Raw genomic sequence first — 12,125 nt, forward strand, 5'->3', positions numbered from 1 at the left:
ATGTGCTCAGTATGCCCATAATTCTCCTTTCACAGAGCTCTTAAAATTCTCTGCCTTTTCACATTCTAAATGCAGCAGCTGCTCAGCACTGCAGGACAAGGGAGAAAGGACTGTGCTCAGCAGTATAGAGAAGTCCAGAACTTTCAGGGATCTCGGTTAACAAGCAGAGAAGCATACTGCCTGCACTACAGAAGAGATGGGACAGAAGGAAGGCCGTGCAGGTGAGTGTTCATAACAGTTTTTGCACAATCCTTTCTGCAGGTGCAGAAGTGGGGAGAGCAAGATGTGACAATTGTGGGTCACAGCCAAGGAAGGACCCAAAATGTGCTTCAGAACTGGTGCTTCCGGCTTTTGAGAGTTAGCAAAAGTTATCATACTCATGTGACATGGTTGGACTGGAGCATGTCAGACACCAGCAAGAAAGCTAAATGGGTAAATGATCTCCACCTGAAAAAAAAACCCAAAGGACTCCCCGCGCACAAAAAGTAGCATGCCAGGGAAACGTCCAACACAGAATCTTTCTTTCTACATGCAAGGAAGTTTGCTTTTATATGGCGAAGTATCTGAATATGCAATCCCCCTGCCTGGCAGTCAGAACTGGTACATTCCAGCAGCTGCTGCTCATCTTCTTTAGCTCTTCACTTGGTCTTGCTCATAATGTCTGAGGAAGGGAATGCAGCCATTGCACTGAAATGTGCTTGGTGGTATCCTATTTCCAATCTGTTTCCACAAGGGTAAGCTGGAGTATATGCAAGTATGCTGGCTTAAGTGACTCATGGATCACTATCCTACCATTTTTTCTAATGATTGCCTTCTCTGCGTGAGCTGGAGTCTGTTGAAAAAGTCCGCTGTTTGTAGTCTTCTCCAGACCCCAGATCCTGATAGTTTGCGAATTCCTGAGGTAACGGAAACTCTTCTGCAGATGAGTGAGTCCTGTGCCCAAACACCCTCTCTTGCAGCTCCGCAATATCATTCCTGATGTCTGCCATCATCAACAACAGGAAGTCAAAAGAACCTGGTGGGCCCTGGAAATATTACAAATGTGGTAGTTACAAGTTCTTCATATTCCTAATACCTTATATTATCAAAGCACTCATTCTAGATAGGTTACCATCGCAGGGACATGACCGGATAGTGAAATGGAAGAATCTGAACTGAAATATCCTGGTCAGAATTTCTTCCAAATGCAAATTTCAAAAGAGGCGTGTTTCAGTATACAAAACTCTGCATCGCCTATTCTTAAACACCTCTAATTCCACAAGCATGAAAAGTAATGAAAAGTGGCTGAGCTGAGTTAGCTCAATGTGGGAGCTGAGCTAAATGACTAATTTTTGTGATGTTCACTTCTTCACCATCTATCCCATCAAAATTTCAAGGATCGCTTGAAGAGAAAGCACGGGAAGCAGCCCTAAAGCACCCAGGTTGTTTCCAAGCTTGCTGCCTGCTCCCGACCAGGCAAAGAGATACAGGGCACAGACGTGGGTTGTCCATGGAAACAAAACAAGGGAGCTCTTAAGAGCAGGGGAGCTCAAAACCCCACTCCGAAAGCAAATGCTGGCAAGGTGCATGTTTGGTTCAGCTCGGTTCTATTCTAAAAATTAGAAATGTCAGAAGATTTAATACATATGTAGGAGAAAGCAGAATGTAAACCAATTCTTCATAATGCTAGTAGACTATTGTATTTATCAAATAATGAATATAATACTAGAGGATATAACCAGAATGTAATCAGGTTACCAGTTTGCTTTAATTTAATGCCCATCTGCATCTTATGTTTTGTTTACCGCAGAGTATTCTAGATACAGAAAGGATTTCCATATTAAATCATTAGGGCGCCTTAGGGGCCATGTAATTCAAAATTCTTGAGCTTAGAGATCCCTCTGTATGCTGATATCTACAAACTAAAAATTGGTGTGTTGCTTTTGTCCACAGGATGCAAATACAGAGAGGGCCGCTGCCTGGAACTGCAACACCTGCATGATTGCAACTCGCAAACCCGCTCACAGACCCAGTGGAAATTGGCAGGCTTGACAGGCCAGGTTGTCATGGATTTGTACCACATTCTACCACAGGCAGCTCCCCGGGATACAAATGAGTTCCATTCCTTCAAGCTGAGTTTGTATGTAAGTCAGGTCACATATATAAACCGCATATAAAACACTTAAGAATCCCTTCCATATAAAGTCGGCCCTCAACTTTTGCAGGAATTGGGGTGCAGGACCCCCATGAAAGTGGAAAAGGGGCAAATATCCCCAAAGCCTCTCTCTGCTCAGACTCACCAGTGCCTCCTCTTTGAAGCAAGGAAATGCTAGAGAGATTTCCCTCTCCAGATGGGCAGGTCAGGAAGGCATGCTTTCGAGGACCTCCCTCCCTCTCCTTTTACTTCCTCTCTCGTTATGATTTTCCATAGCAGGCCACAAAACTACAGAAGGTACAAGCTGCTTGTCTTTAAGCTGCATTTTTAAATTAATAGGCTTTATGGCAGTTCATTCATAAGTACAAATTGCTCGTAACTCGGACATTCATGACCCAAGGACCGCCTGTATGTGATTTATATCATATTTCACTGTTATGTCATATGGGTTAAATGATGGTGAGGCCTGTTTCAGCCACACTAATTTGATGGCAATCACAAAACCAGGTGTTATCCTGACTGTTTGTGTGCTGCAAGGTCATCCACAGAGGCCTCCCTTCCTTCTCCAGTGATCCTGCCACAAATTGCCCCTCCTGTTACTACTAGCAGTGGGGAAAGTGTGGGCCACATCAGAATTGCTGGAGTGTGCGGTGTGCATGCATGTGTCTCAACCCACATGCCAGCAGCCCATGTGGCCTTTGGGAGCAGAAAGGCTGAGCACCCTCCTGATCTAAGCCATTTGGTTAAGACAGGCATGCCCTGTTCTTAGCAGATGAAATTTGCACTGGAATGGATGCAATACTTACAGGTGGTCCTTTTTCTCCCGGAGCACCTCTCTCACCCTGTAATGATAATCACTGGTTAATATGCATTGTTTAAGACTATAACTTACAGTTCTCTTCTTTGCGAGGATCTGACTTCCACAGACATCAAAATCAAAAATCTCCTTCACTGTAGAAGATGCTTTCCTCATTTTTACCACTCAGAATTACTGTGCGACCCTAAGCAGCTTTGCCAAGTTGTGCATCTCACTGATTTCAAAAGAACTGACTTCTACTTAAGTGCTCATGAAAGTACACATTTAGTACTGACTGGCTTTAGTCTGGGCTAGATTACACAGTCACCTTGTTTTCAGAAAGAGTAGATGTTTGGAATTACCTATCCAATATAACATTGGCAGCAAATTTTAAATATATTTACAGAGAAGTAAATTTCCTCACCACTGAGTAAGCAGCATTAATTTCACTTATCATTTGTTACATATCAAAACTGAACTAAGTTTTTTTAAACTAAAATGTTTATCTGTTACAATTATTCAAATCAACATCTTGCATCAGGCTCTTAAACACCTACAAAAGGTGAAGAATATACAGTGGATGAAAAACAATGGCTTATAGATGTATAAACAATATCTTGCTATATTTCTATCTAATCCAATATGTATACTGTTATCCCAATAAACAATTACCCCATTTATCTGTGATATTAATTATAAGTTGATTTAACATGGAGAAATGTTGCAGGAAGAAAACTTAAATTGGGGTAAAGATCAGATCAAAACAGCCATCTGATCAATAAATAATGATTTAGGTTTCAACAGCACAGATGACAACATTTCCAAGTAAGATAAGCAAAAGGACTGCATTACAGACTATCCAGTACAGAATCTTTGTCCCCAGGCCATCTCAAAGGAGACGTGGCACAAGCTGGCACTAAAGCATTGACAGGTCTGTACATTTCACTGGGATGGCATTGTGGCTCCATTTTTATATTTGGGAATATAAATGGACCCTGTGCATGAGATCTCAGGGATATCTGGTGGGGATTCAGCGCGGGCATCACCATAAACTCTGGGTGAAGGAGGAAAGGCCAGGGAAACAAGCCAGGTAACAAGGGAGCCATTTAATAGCAACAGGACTGGGATGCTTGTCTAGAGAAAAGCTCCCACAACCTTGGAAAAACGAGGGTTTTGCTTGCTATTCCTTGTGATGGGCCAATTGGACAGTTAACTTTTCCCTCTACCACACACACTTTTTACCTTCCCAACCTTGCAAGAACATGAATGACATTGTGTAGGAAATGGGGAAAAACTGGCTGGAGCAAAGAAGGTATTTGCTGGCCTACCTTTACTCCATCCCTTCCCGGTGCCCCTGGAGGACCCTGTAAGAGAAAAACACGGTCGTCAAAAACAAGTAATGGCATGAGCAACAGACCGTATGCATTTATGGTAAGGATAAAGAATACTGACCACAGGACCTCTCCTGCCCTGCTTAATATGGGACAAGTCTGGAGAGGGTCCCATAGGCCCCATTGCTCCTCTCGGGCCTGGCAAACCTGGAGGACCAGGAGATCCAGGAAATCCAGGACTCCCTTTCGGGCCAGTGGCACCTGCAAACGAGAGAGACAGTTACGGCTGAGAGGAGGTTCCCCAGACAATTGGTCAAGGAAGACGCTTGCTGGAGCATGGGATGGGCCGAAGATAAACCTGGGAAGAACAGTGCCCCTGCCACAGCTGGTACCTTGCCTCAACCTCAGGTGGTGGGAGTGACTTTCACACTCAGCAAGCTGAATATGGACTATTATGAGGGCTACTTGAAACATAGGGCAGGTTTCTCGTCTGCTGATGCAGGTATTTATTTATTTTTGTAACAGGATCATATTACACCTGTACAGAAAGTCCTGTGCTCTTTGTCAATTGCTTTCAGGGTGCCTATCAGACACAGGCTGTAGCCTTTAAAGCCCAAAATGGCTTAGGTCCGGGCTATTTAAGGACTGCCCTGTCTTGGTATGAGCCTGCCCAGGTGTCTGTTGAAAGGCTCTTTTGAAGACACCGTTACCCACAAGGGTCTGTTTGTCAGGGACACATCAAAGGGTTTCCTCTTGTGTTTCCCCAAAATGATGGCATCCAATTCTTTCAGAATGACAACTGGTTCCCACTCCTTTGTTCTTTAGGGCTAGGGTGTGACAATGCAGCCTTTCAATACAGCCTTTAAAAATACATTTAACTATTACCCTTCCTAATGTCCTTCATTTTTATTGTTTGACAGTTCTATTGTTTTACATTGTTATAGATCATCTTGGTGAACTTTTAGCAGCCCAGTCAGTATATAAATGTTAACTGTATATAAATAATTTATGTATTTAAAGTAATTTTATAATGCCACTTAACAAGTTCTATTCCAGGGTACCTTACAAGGTTAAACAATACAAATACATAAAACTATAAATAACCACAGAGCTAGTGGATGAAAGAGCAGTAAACAGTAGAAAAGTAGTATTTTAAAAGCTTGAGTGAATGAAAAGGTTGTTGTCTGATGTCCATAAGAAAGCAATGTTGCTACCAGGTGAGACTTCCACAGTCAGAAATGGTCTGTCTAGCATTTGGCATCATCACTCTTCCTATTTACATCTCTCTCTCCTCTGTACCACAATGCTGGCTGCCTAATTTAACAACTGGAAGCACAAGAAACAGGGCCAACCAAAAAGAAGCACTAAAAAGAGGTGGCTTCCAAAACTTGTCAGCTGAAGACAGCTATGAAGCATCAGCTACAGAATGCTCACATTAGTCCAACTTTGTAAGCAGAAATAAAAGGCCAGCTTGACTGAGAAAAAGTGCCCACCTAGAACAGAGAAGCTGTGTGTACAAGAATTTGCCCTGACTATTTGCACAAGGTTCCCAGTAGAGCAAGTGAATTTGTGGGAAAAAACAGCTCCAGGTGGGTATCTTTCTTGCTGAATCAGAACATACACCTGTAGCTCAAAAGAAAATACAATATGCTTTGCTATACACACATAGGTGCTATGTTCAAAATTAGGATAGGCCAAATAAATCCTCTATACTGTGAATAGTTAGTACTGGCAATTAGCTCCACTAGAAACTGACCACTGATTACTTGCTCAAAGGTTTGCATCCTCTCCCTTGTATCATGGCCAAAAAGAAATAAAATAAACAATAAGTTATGCTAAGAACAATAACAGAAATACCATCTACTAAATCTGCAATGTTTTATTATATTATACTACACAATACTACCTGGTAGAACAGTAATTAATCATTATAGCCTTTTGTTTCTCCTGAATGAATGCACATAAAGAGCGCAAGCAATGTAGTCTTTTAGGCTGAGTTTTTCAAGGAAAATTCCTAGTCAGTTCCCAGTCATATCTCTTGGAAAGGATGATTTTCAGAGAGAAGAGATGAAATTAAGCTTACAGCACCTTGGACAGCTCATGGTATGGAAAAAACCAGATGGAACAACGAAGGCCCTAATTATATATTAAGGTATATAACTCTTGATCTATATTCCTTGCAGGAAAAATGTGATGAATATATAATACTTTACAAGAGTTTTCATAAATCAATTAAAAATAGGGATGGTCTACCACTTTGTTACCTTACCTGGAGGACCCCGATCACCTGGTTGTCCAGGGGGCCCAGGTATATAGGCATTGGATGCGAGTACCTTTTCTCCCGTGATTGGCTTGCTAAGGTCAGCAGCATTATTTGGTAACAAAGCCACCTGCAATAAATAAAGTGCCATCATCCAACAACTATTCAGCAAATTCAGCAACATCTAAGTGAGTTGCTGTATTTGAGTCCATGAGCCAAGAAAGAATTCTTTTGGTGCACTTCCCCTAGTCCATGATTCAACAACCAAATCCATAACTCAGTTACCTGAATGAGCCAGAATGGTGGAGTGGATAGCAAGCTTGATCCAGGTATCCCACTGGGTATCCCCTGAGCAACACCTTCATCCTCCCTCAGCCTAACTTGCTTCACAAAATTTGGGGGAGGATAAAATCAAATAGCCCTTCCTTTGCAGTGAACACACAAATATTAGCAAATCAGCCAGAAGAGACAATCCAGAATAGCTTATTTTTGAAGAGACACAGGTAATTAATTCTACCCTTGGCACTTTTTCCTGGTTATACATACCCAAGCTCCCAAAATATAGTGAATATGGACCCCCTAACCTTGTTCCATGAGAAGAGATTCAACTTGCCGCTGAGCTGTGACATTTGTCACTAAGTGCAACATTACACAAATGTTGTTTTTTCTTTTTCAAACGGCTCCTTTAGGGGAGGCCTGAACTGGGCTGGAGCTGAGGCTTGGGGGAAGGAGGTTCACTGTTCTTCCCCACCACCATCTCAACCTGAATTGGGGCCCTCTATGCCTGCTCTTCACCATGGGAGGAAACCTCTGGACCTCCTCCCCAGACGGAGGGAAGCACATCCGTGGCCATTGCACTCAAGTCAAAAAGAGGAGCAAGATGCATGGCAATGTGCCATTGATACTTTACACAAAGGGGGAAGGTAGCATGCAAAGCTTAGTCCTTTGAGCTACCTGCTGTCCACTCTGACCAGCAGCAACTCTTTGAGGCCCCAACCCAGCTGCAACCTTCTGCATTCAGCTGAAAGCTGTGGCGCTTTCACATCCTAGCATGGGAGGATGTGAAGGGGAGGACAGCTTCTGTCTCCCCGCTGAGTGCACGCACACGCAAGTTTAGGTGCACTGATTTATCGCTAACAGAGAGCAAAGGAGGCTTTAACAAAGGACATGAAGGGGCAACAACAGAGATCAGTGTGCTGAGCCAGCCTCTCCCTCAAGCCCACATGATTGCCCTACCCACTCTTTCAGCCGGCTCCCACTTCACTATCTCCTGGAAAGATGCACCGGCCTCTTGTGGACGTTGGAGCCAAGCCCTGTGCTTTTGATGTTGAGTAGTATCATCTCAGCCAGACGTTAACATGCGCTGACCTAGTTTTTCTTCCATTCCACCTTCATGATTCAGGCTTGGAACCACTGTTGAGAATGATCTCACTCCAGTATTCCTTCATGCATGACCCTTCCCCAGAAGGACATAAATACTTGAGTGAAATCCTTCTGAAAAGGACTGCAGTCGCAGAGATGGGATCAAACCCTTGTCATGGCCTGCATTTCATGTCGTCAATCTGAGGTGGTCCTATGCAGAGGCTATTGCTGAGCTGGCTTGGAGAGGGATCATCCAGGTCCTGAGTAGGACTTATTTCTAATTAAGCACATACTTACATGTATCCAAATAAGCACATGTGCACAGAGAATGTTTCCACACATGGGATTACTTGCATGCCTAGATTGCCTGTTATTTATTTCTTTTGGCAAAGGGTTCCTTCTGACTAGTTTTGAAATTCTGTCAAGGGGATGGGGTGGAAGAAAGAACGAGCCAGTGGTTTTTGAAATTCCTGTCTCCGAGGAACCCTTCCTGGCGCGCTTGCTGCAGAACTCCCGAGTGTTACGGAGAAAGCTGGGGCACATTTTAGGCCTCACTTACGAGTTCACACAGAGGACTCCCCAGGCCTTGTGCACTTTGCTGCCCTCCCCTGGGAGCTAAGAGCACAACACAGAGCGTGCGCACAGCACTCCGCCAGGCCTGCTCATTGCAGGGGGCACTGGTGCAGGGAGACAAGGGCCCATTGGCCAGGGAAACCTGCTTATCCTCGCTGATCTTCTGTTAGGAAGAACTTCTAAGAAGCCTCCAAGAACCTTTAGACATGTGCAGAACAATGGCTACAACCAAAGTAGCTCATTATTGCATTTACCCAGATTAGCTACACCTGCCATTTTGTTTACCCAGAATGCCCCCTACCCGTACACAGCATTGCTGTGCCAGTTTGGAACATTCCAGAGGACCTGTAGAGGTTAGTGGCAATGGTGGATGCTGTCCTACACCAGCATGTTAAATTCACGGAACAGAAGGCTACCAATGACTACTAGACATGGTCACCAAATACTACCTCCAGTATCAGATGGTGTAAATAAATGCCTCTTAATTCCAGGTGCTGGGAAACACAAACTGTCTGTCGGTCTGACTGACTGACTGACTGACTGACTGACTTATCTTCTACCCAATTGGCCAGAGGGTCCTCTGAGTGGTTTACAATCCGTTAAAGCATTTCCTTAGAATAACAATTAAACAAGTGGTTAAAATACAAAAGCAGAGACAATAGGATGAAACAACACACAGCTGAGGGCAATTGATTTAAAACTGTCAAGATAAATTATTTTATAAATCAATTATTAAAGTTGCTAGAAAACAGAATTGTTTTTGTCTGGTGAACCGTTTTTGGGAGGCTGTTCCACCGGTGGGGCGCAACTACTGAAAAGGACCCTCTTCTTTTAGCCATCCTCCTTACCTCCTTGGAGGATGGCTCTTTCAGAAGAGCCTCCAAAACTGATCTTAGGGGCTGGGTAGATACATATGGCAGCAGGTGGTCCTTCAGGTCCCCTGCTCCCAAGCTGTTTAGGGCTTTATATGTTAGAACAAGCACCATAAATTGGGCCCGGAGCTCAACTGGCAACCAGTGAGGGTGATAAAGTATTGGAGTCACATGGGGGGGTGGTCCTGCTTGCACCAGTTGTGTTGCCCTGTTCTGTACCAGCTGAAGTTTCTGGATTTTGTTCAAGGACAGCCCCATGCAGGACATGTTACAATAGCCCAGTGACTGTGGCTCGGTTCTGCCTGCCCAGATTGGGCCACAACTGGTAATTTAATCAGAGCTGAAAGAAAGTGCTCCTGGCCATTGAGTCCGCCTGAGACTCCAGTGATAGTTACACTCATGTCCTGCCAGTGGGCCTTCTGTTGGCATCTTCCTGACCACTATGCAAACAGGATGCTGAATGAGATGGATACTTGGTCTGATCTGGCATGGCTGATGTTCCTGTAATCCCCCCAGATGCCTTGCTGTAATGTGGCGCATGAAGAATTACAGTGATGGCAGCAGACATGAGGGACTGCAATGCCATCACTGTGACAGAGTCACATCCTGCCAAAAGGAAAAAAATCCTTTGCTGTCTAGTAAGTCCCCAAGTCACTCCCAATTTCGGCCTTCTCTTTTTCTGCATCCACCCCCATAATTCTAAGCTCACCACTTGAAGATTCAAACTTTCACCTTCATGTTCCTTCAAGCTATTAGATTAATGATCATATTACCCCACAAAAACTTCTCCTGCTTGAGACAAATAACAAAAGCCCCTCACAGACTCTCTTTTGAAGGTTCTTCAGACTAAAACAGATTAGAAAGTTTTCTCCAAAGCAAGAAAACTCTGCAATCCTCTCTTGTCTTCCAAATAAATATGGAGAACCATGACATGTCACTGTTTTCTCATGAAAACACACAGCATATCCTTCACAAACCTCAACTTCCACCTAGATTTTCTCTGTGAATGAATTGCAGTTAAAAAGGGAGGTAGGAGAGAAATGGGATGGAAATACCACCTTATGATAGGAGAAACGTGATTCTGAACAGCCAGCTGTCAAATGATTTTTTGGGTCACAGCACCATAAAAGGAGTCTTTGTCCGTAAGAGTCTAGAATGGATTGTTACCAAAGAAACATCACATGCAGATTCTCACCGTTGAAGGTTCAGCAGCCTACTGGGAGGGAAAGTGACAACTTCTTGCCGAGGTGAGGCTTGGAGGCTAATTCTGCCCCTGAAGGAACCCCAGGAAGCTCCACAGGCTAGGCGGGGGCAGGCCTGTGAGTACGCTCCAGATTTAGCCTCCCTCACACCAGAAATGGTACACAAAAGAAAATTAACCATTCACTTTGCTTTGACAGGTCATTATGACATCTTCCCACAGGTGGGAGAAATACAAAATCTTATTCAACTCATTCCTGCAAAAGTGAGAACGGCCTATTAGATCTTCTGGTTCTAGGCCTACCCACTATCCTAAATTAGATCACCTATATGAATTATCCTATATGAAAGCATCCACAAGTGATATGATGCTGCTGATCTTTAAGCCTTCAAGGAAAGAGAATCCACAGTTGCCTTAGCCAATTAATTCCATTGCCAAACCCTTCTTACCCTAGATCAGGGCTGGGCTACTTCTGGCAGTCAAAAGGCCAATATTGCTCCCTGCCCCCAGAGGAGCTGCACCTCAGCTGCCAAAATTTGGCAGTGCCTACTTTGGCAGCAGCAAAAAAAGGCCTACCTTTGTTTAAATTTTTTAAATTGGTTTCCCATCCAAATGCAGTAGTGTTTAAAGCTAAATCCTCTCTCTTTGCTTTTGCTGCACTGCTGAATTCCAGCACCAGACCGACTACAAATTCAGCAGTGACAGGAGTGGAGAGGTGGATGAGAGATGCAAAGCCCATAAACCAGGTGCTGCTTGCCCACCCAGCCCCCACCATCCAAGCTGCACTTCATTCTGGCAAAATCCCCCCCCCCCCCACCTTTTAAAGATACCCTTCCAATACCTTTTGTTTGAGTTGCAACACTGTCTGTTTGATCTGATAGAACTCTTTGCAGGAGGCGCAGCAAGCTCCTGGTTTCACCACATTTTCAGTCTTCTCAGAAAACCCTGCTAAAGAGAGGTAGGCAGAAAACATTAAAGCACATTTAATGTTTTTAAATGAGGGACAAAAGCAGAGGAAGGAAGTGAAATGTGAAAGAAAGCTGTGCGGGGACACGGCTTTGAAGTTTTCCTTCCTGGCCATTCTGGGAGAGGAAGCGATGCTCTTGGTACTAACACGTTCCAGTTGTGAATCACCACAAACGGCTGGATGAATCCACAGTCAACTAGCTACAAACCGGCTGAGCAGCAGCTGTTTTCACTTAGCCGTTCTTAATGCCTTTTGTAAAACTCCTTCTATATCTCGGGTCTGGGGGGAGTGTTTACCTTGCTACTTCTATCTAGGTCTTTACTGTATAGGAACTATATGGATCCTCAGTGATTTACAAGCTCCCATCAAGGGCCAATTTTCATACACTGTAAATTGTGCCAATATCCCAAGCAATGAGAACTTGCAGGTTGCACAAAAGCAGTCTTATAATCCCTGATTATATTTGCTGTGAACTGGAACTCCTAAGAGTAGAGAGAGGGGGCAAAGGTTCAAAGCCAGTCACCAAAAGAGGAGCTCAAAAAGGAATGCATTGTGTACTGCCTACAGTAAAATCAAGATGCTGACCCAAATTTATTCCTGTCCAGTATATCCTATGTACCCTTAGCATT

The 12,125-nt window shown here is 43.9% G+C and overlaps 1 protein-coding gene across 1 annotated transcript in view; it reads right to left on the bottom strand.

Annotated features, from left to right (window-relative positions):
• Positions 1-509: 509 nt before the first annotated feature.
• CCBE1 (collagen and calcium binding EGF domains 1) overlaps positions 510-12,125 on the bottom strand; it is a 159,861-nt gene continuing 148,245 nt past the window's right edge. Inside the window, 6 exon segments of the mRNA XM_044431051.1 lie at positions 510-1,025; positions 2,941-2,976; positions 4,259-4,294; positions 4,383-4,522; positions 6,531-6,651; positions 11,371-11,474. Coding sequence (XP_044286986.1) covers positions 801-1,025; positions 2,941-2,976; positions 4,259-4,294; positions 4,383-4,522; positions 6,531-6,651; positions 11,371-11,474 — 662 coding nt within the window. The 3' untranslated portion in view covers positions 510-800.

This window comes from Varanus komodoensis, unplaced genomic scaffold (genome assembly GCF_004798865.1).
Source record: "Varanus komodoensis strain SLA01 unplaced genomic scaffold, ASM479886v1 scaffold22, whole genome shotgun sequence".
Taxonomy (NCBI): domain Eukaryota; kingdom Metazoa; phylum Chordata; class Lepidosauria; order Squamata; family Varanidae; genus Varanus; species Varanus komodoensis.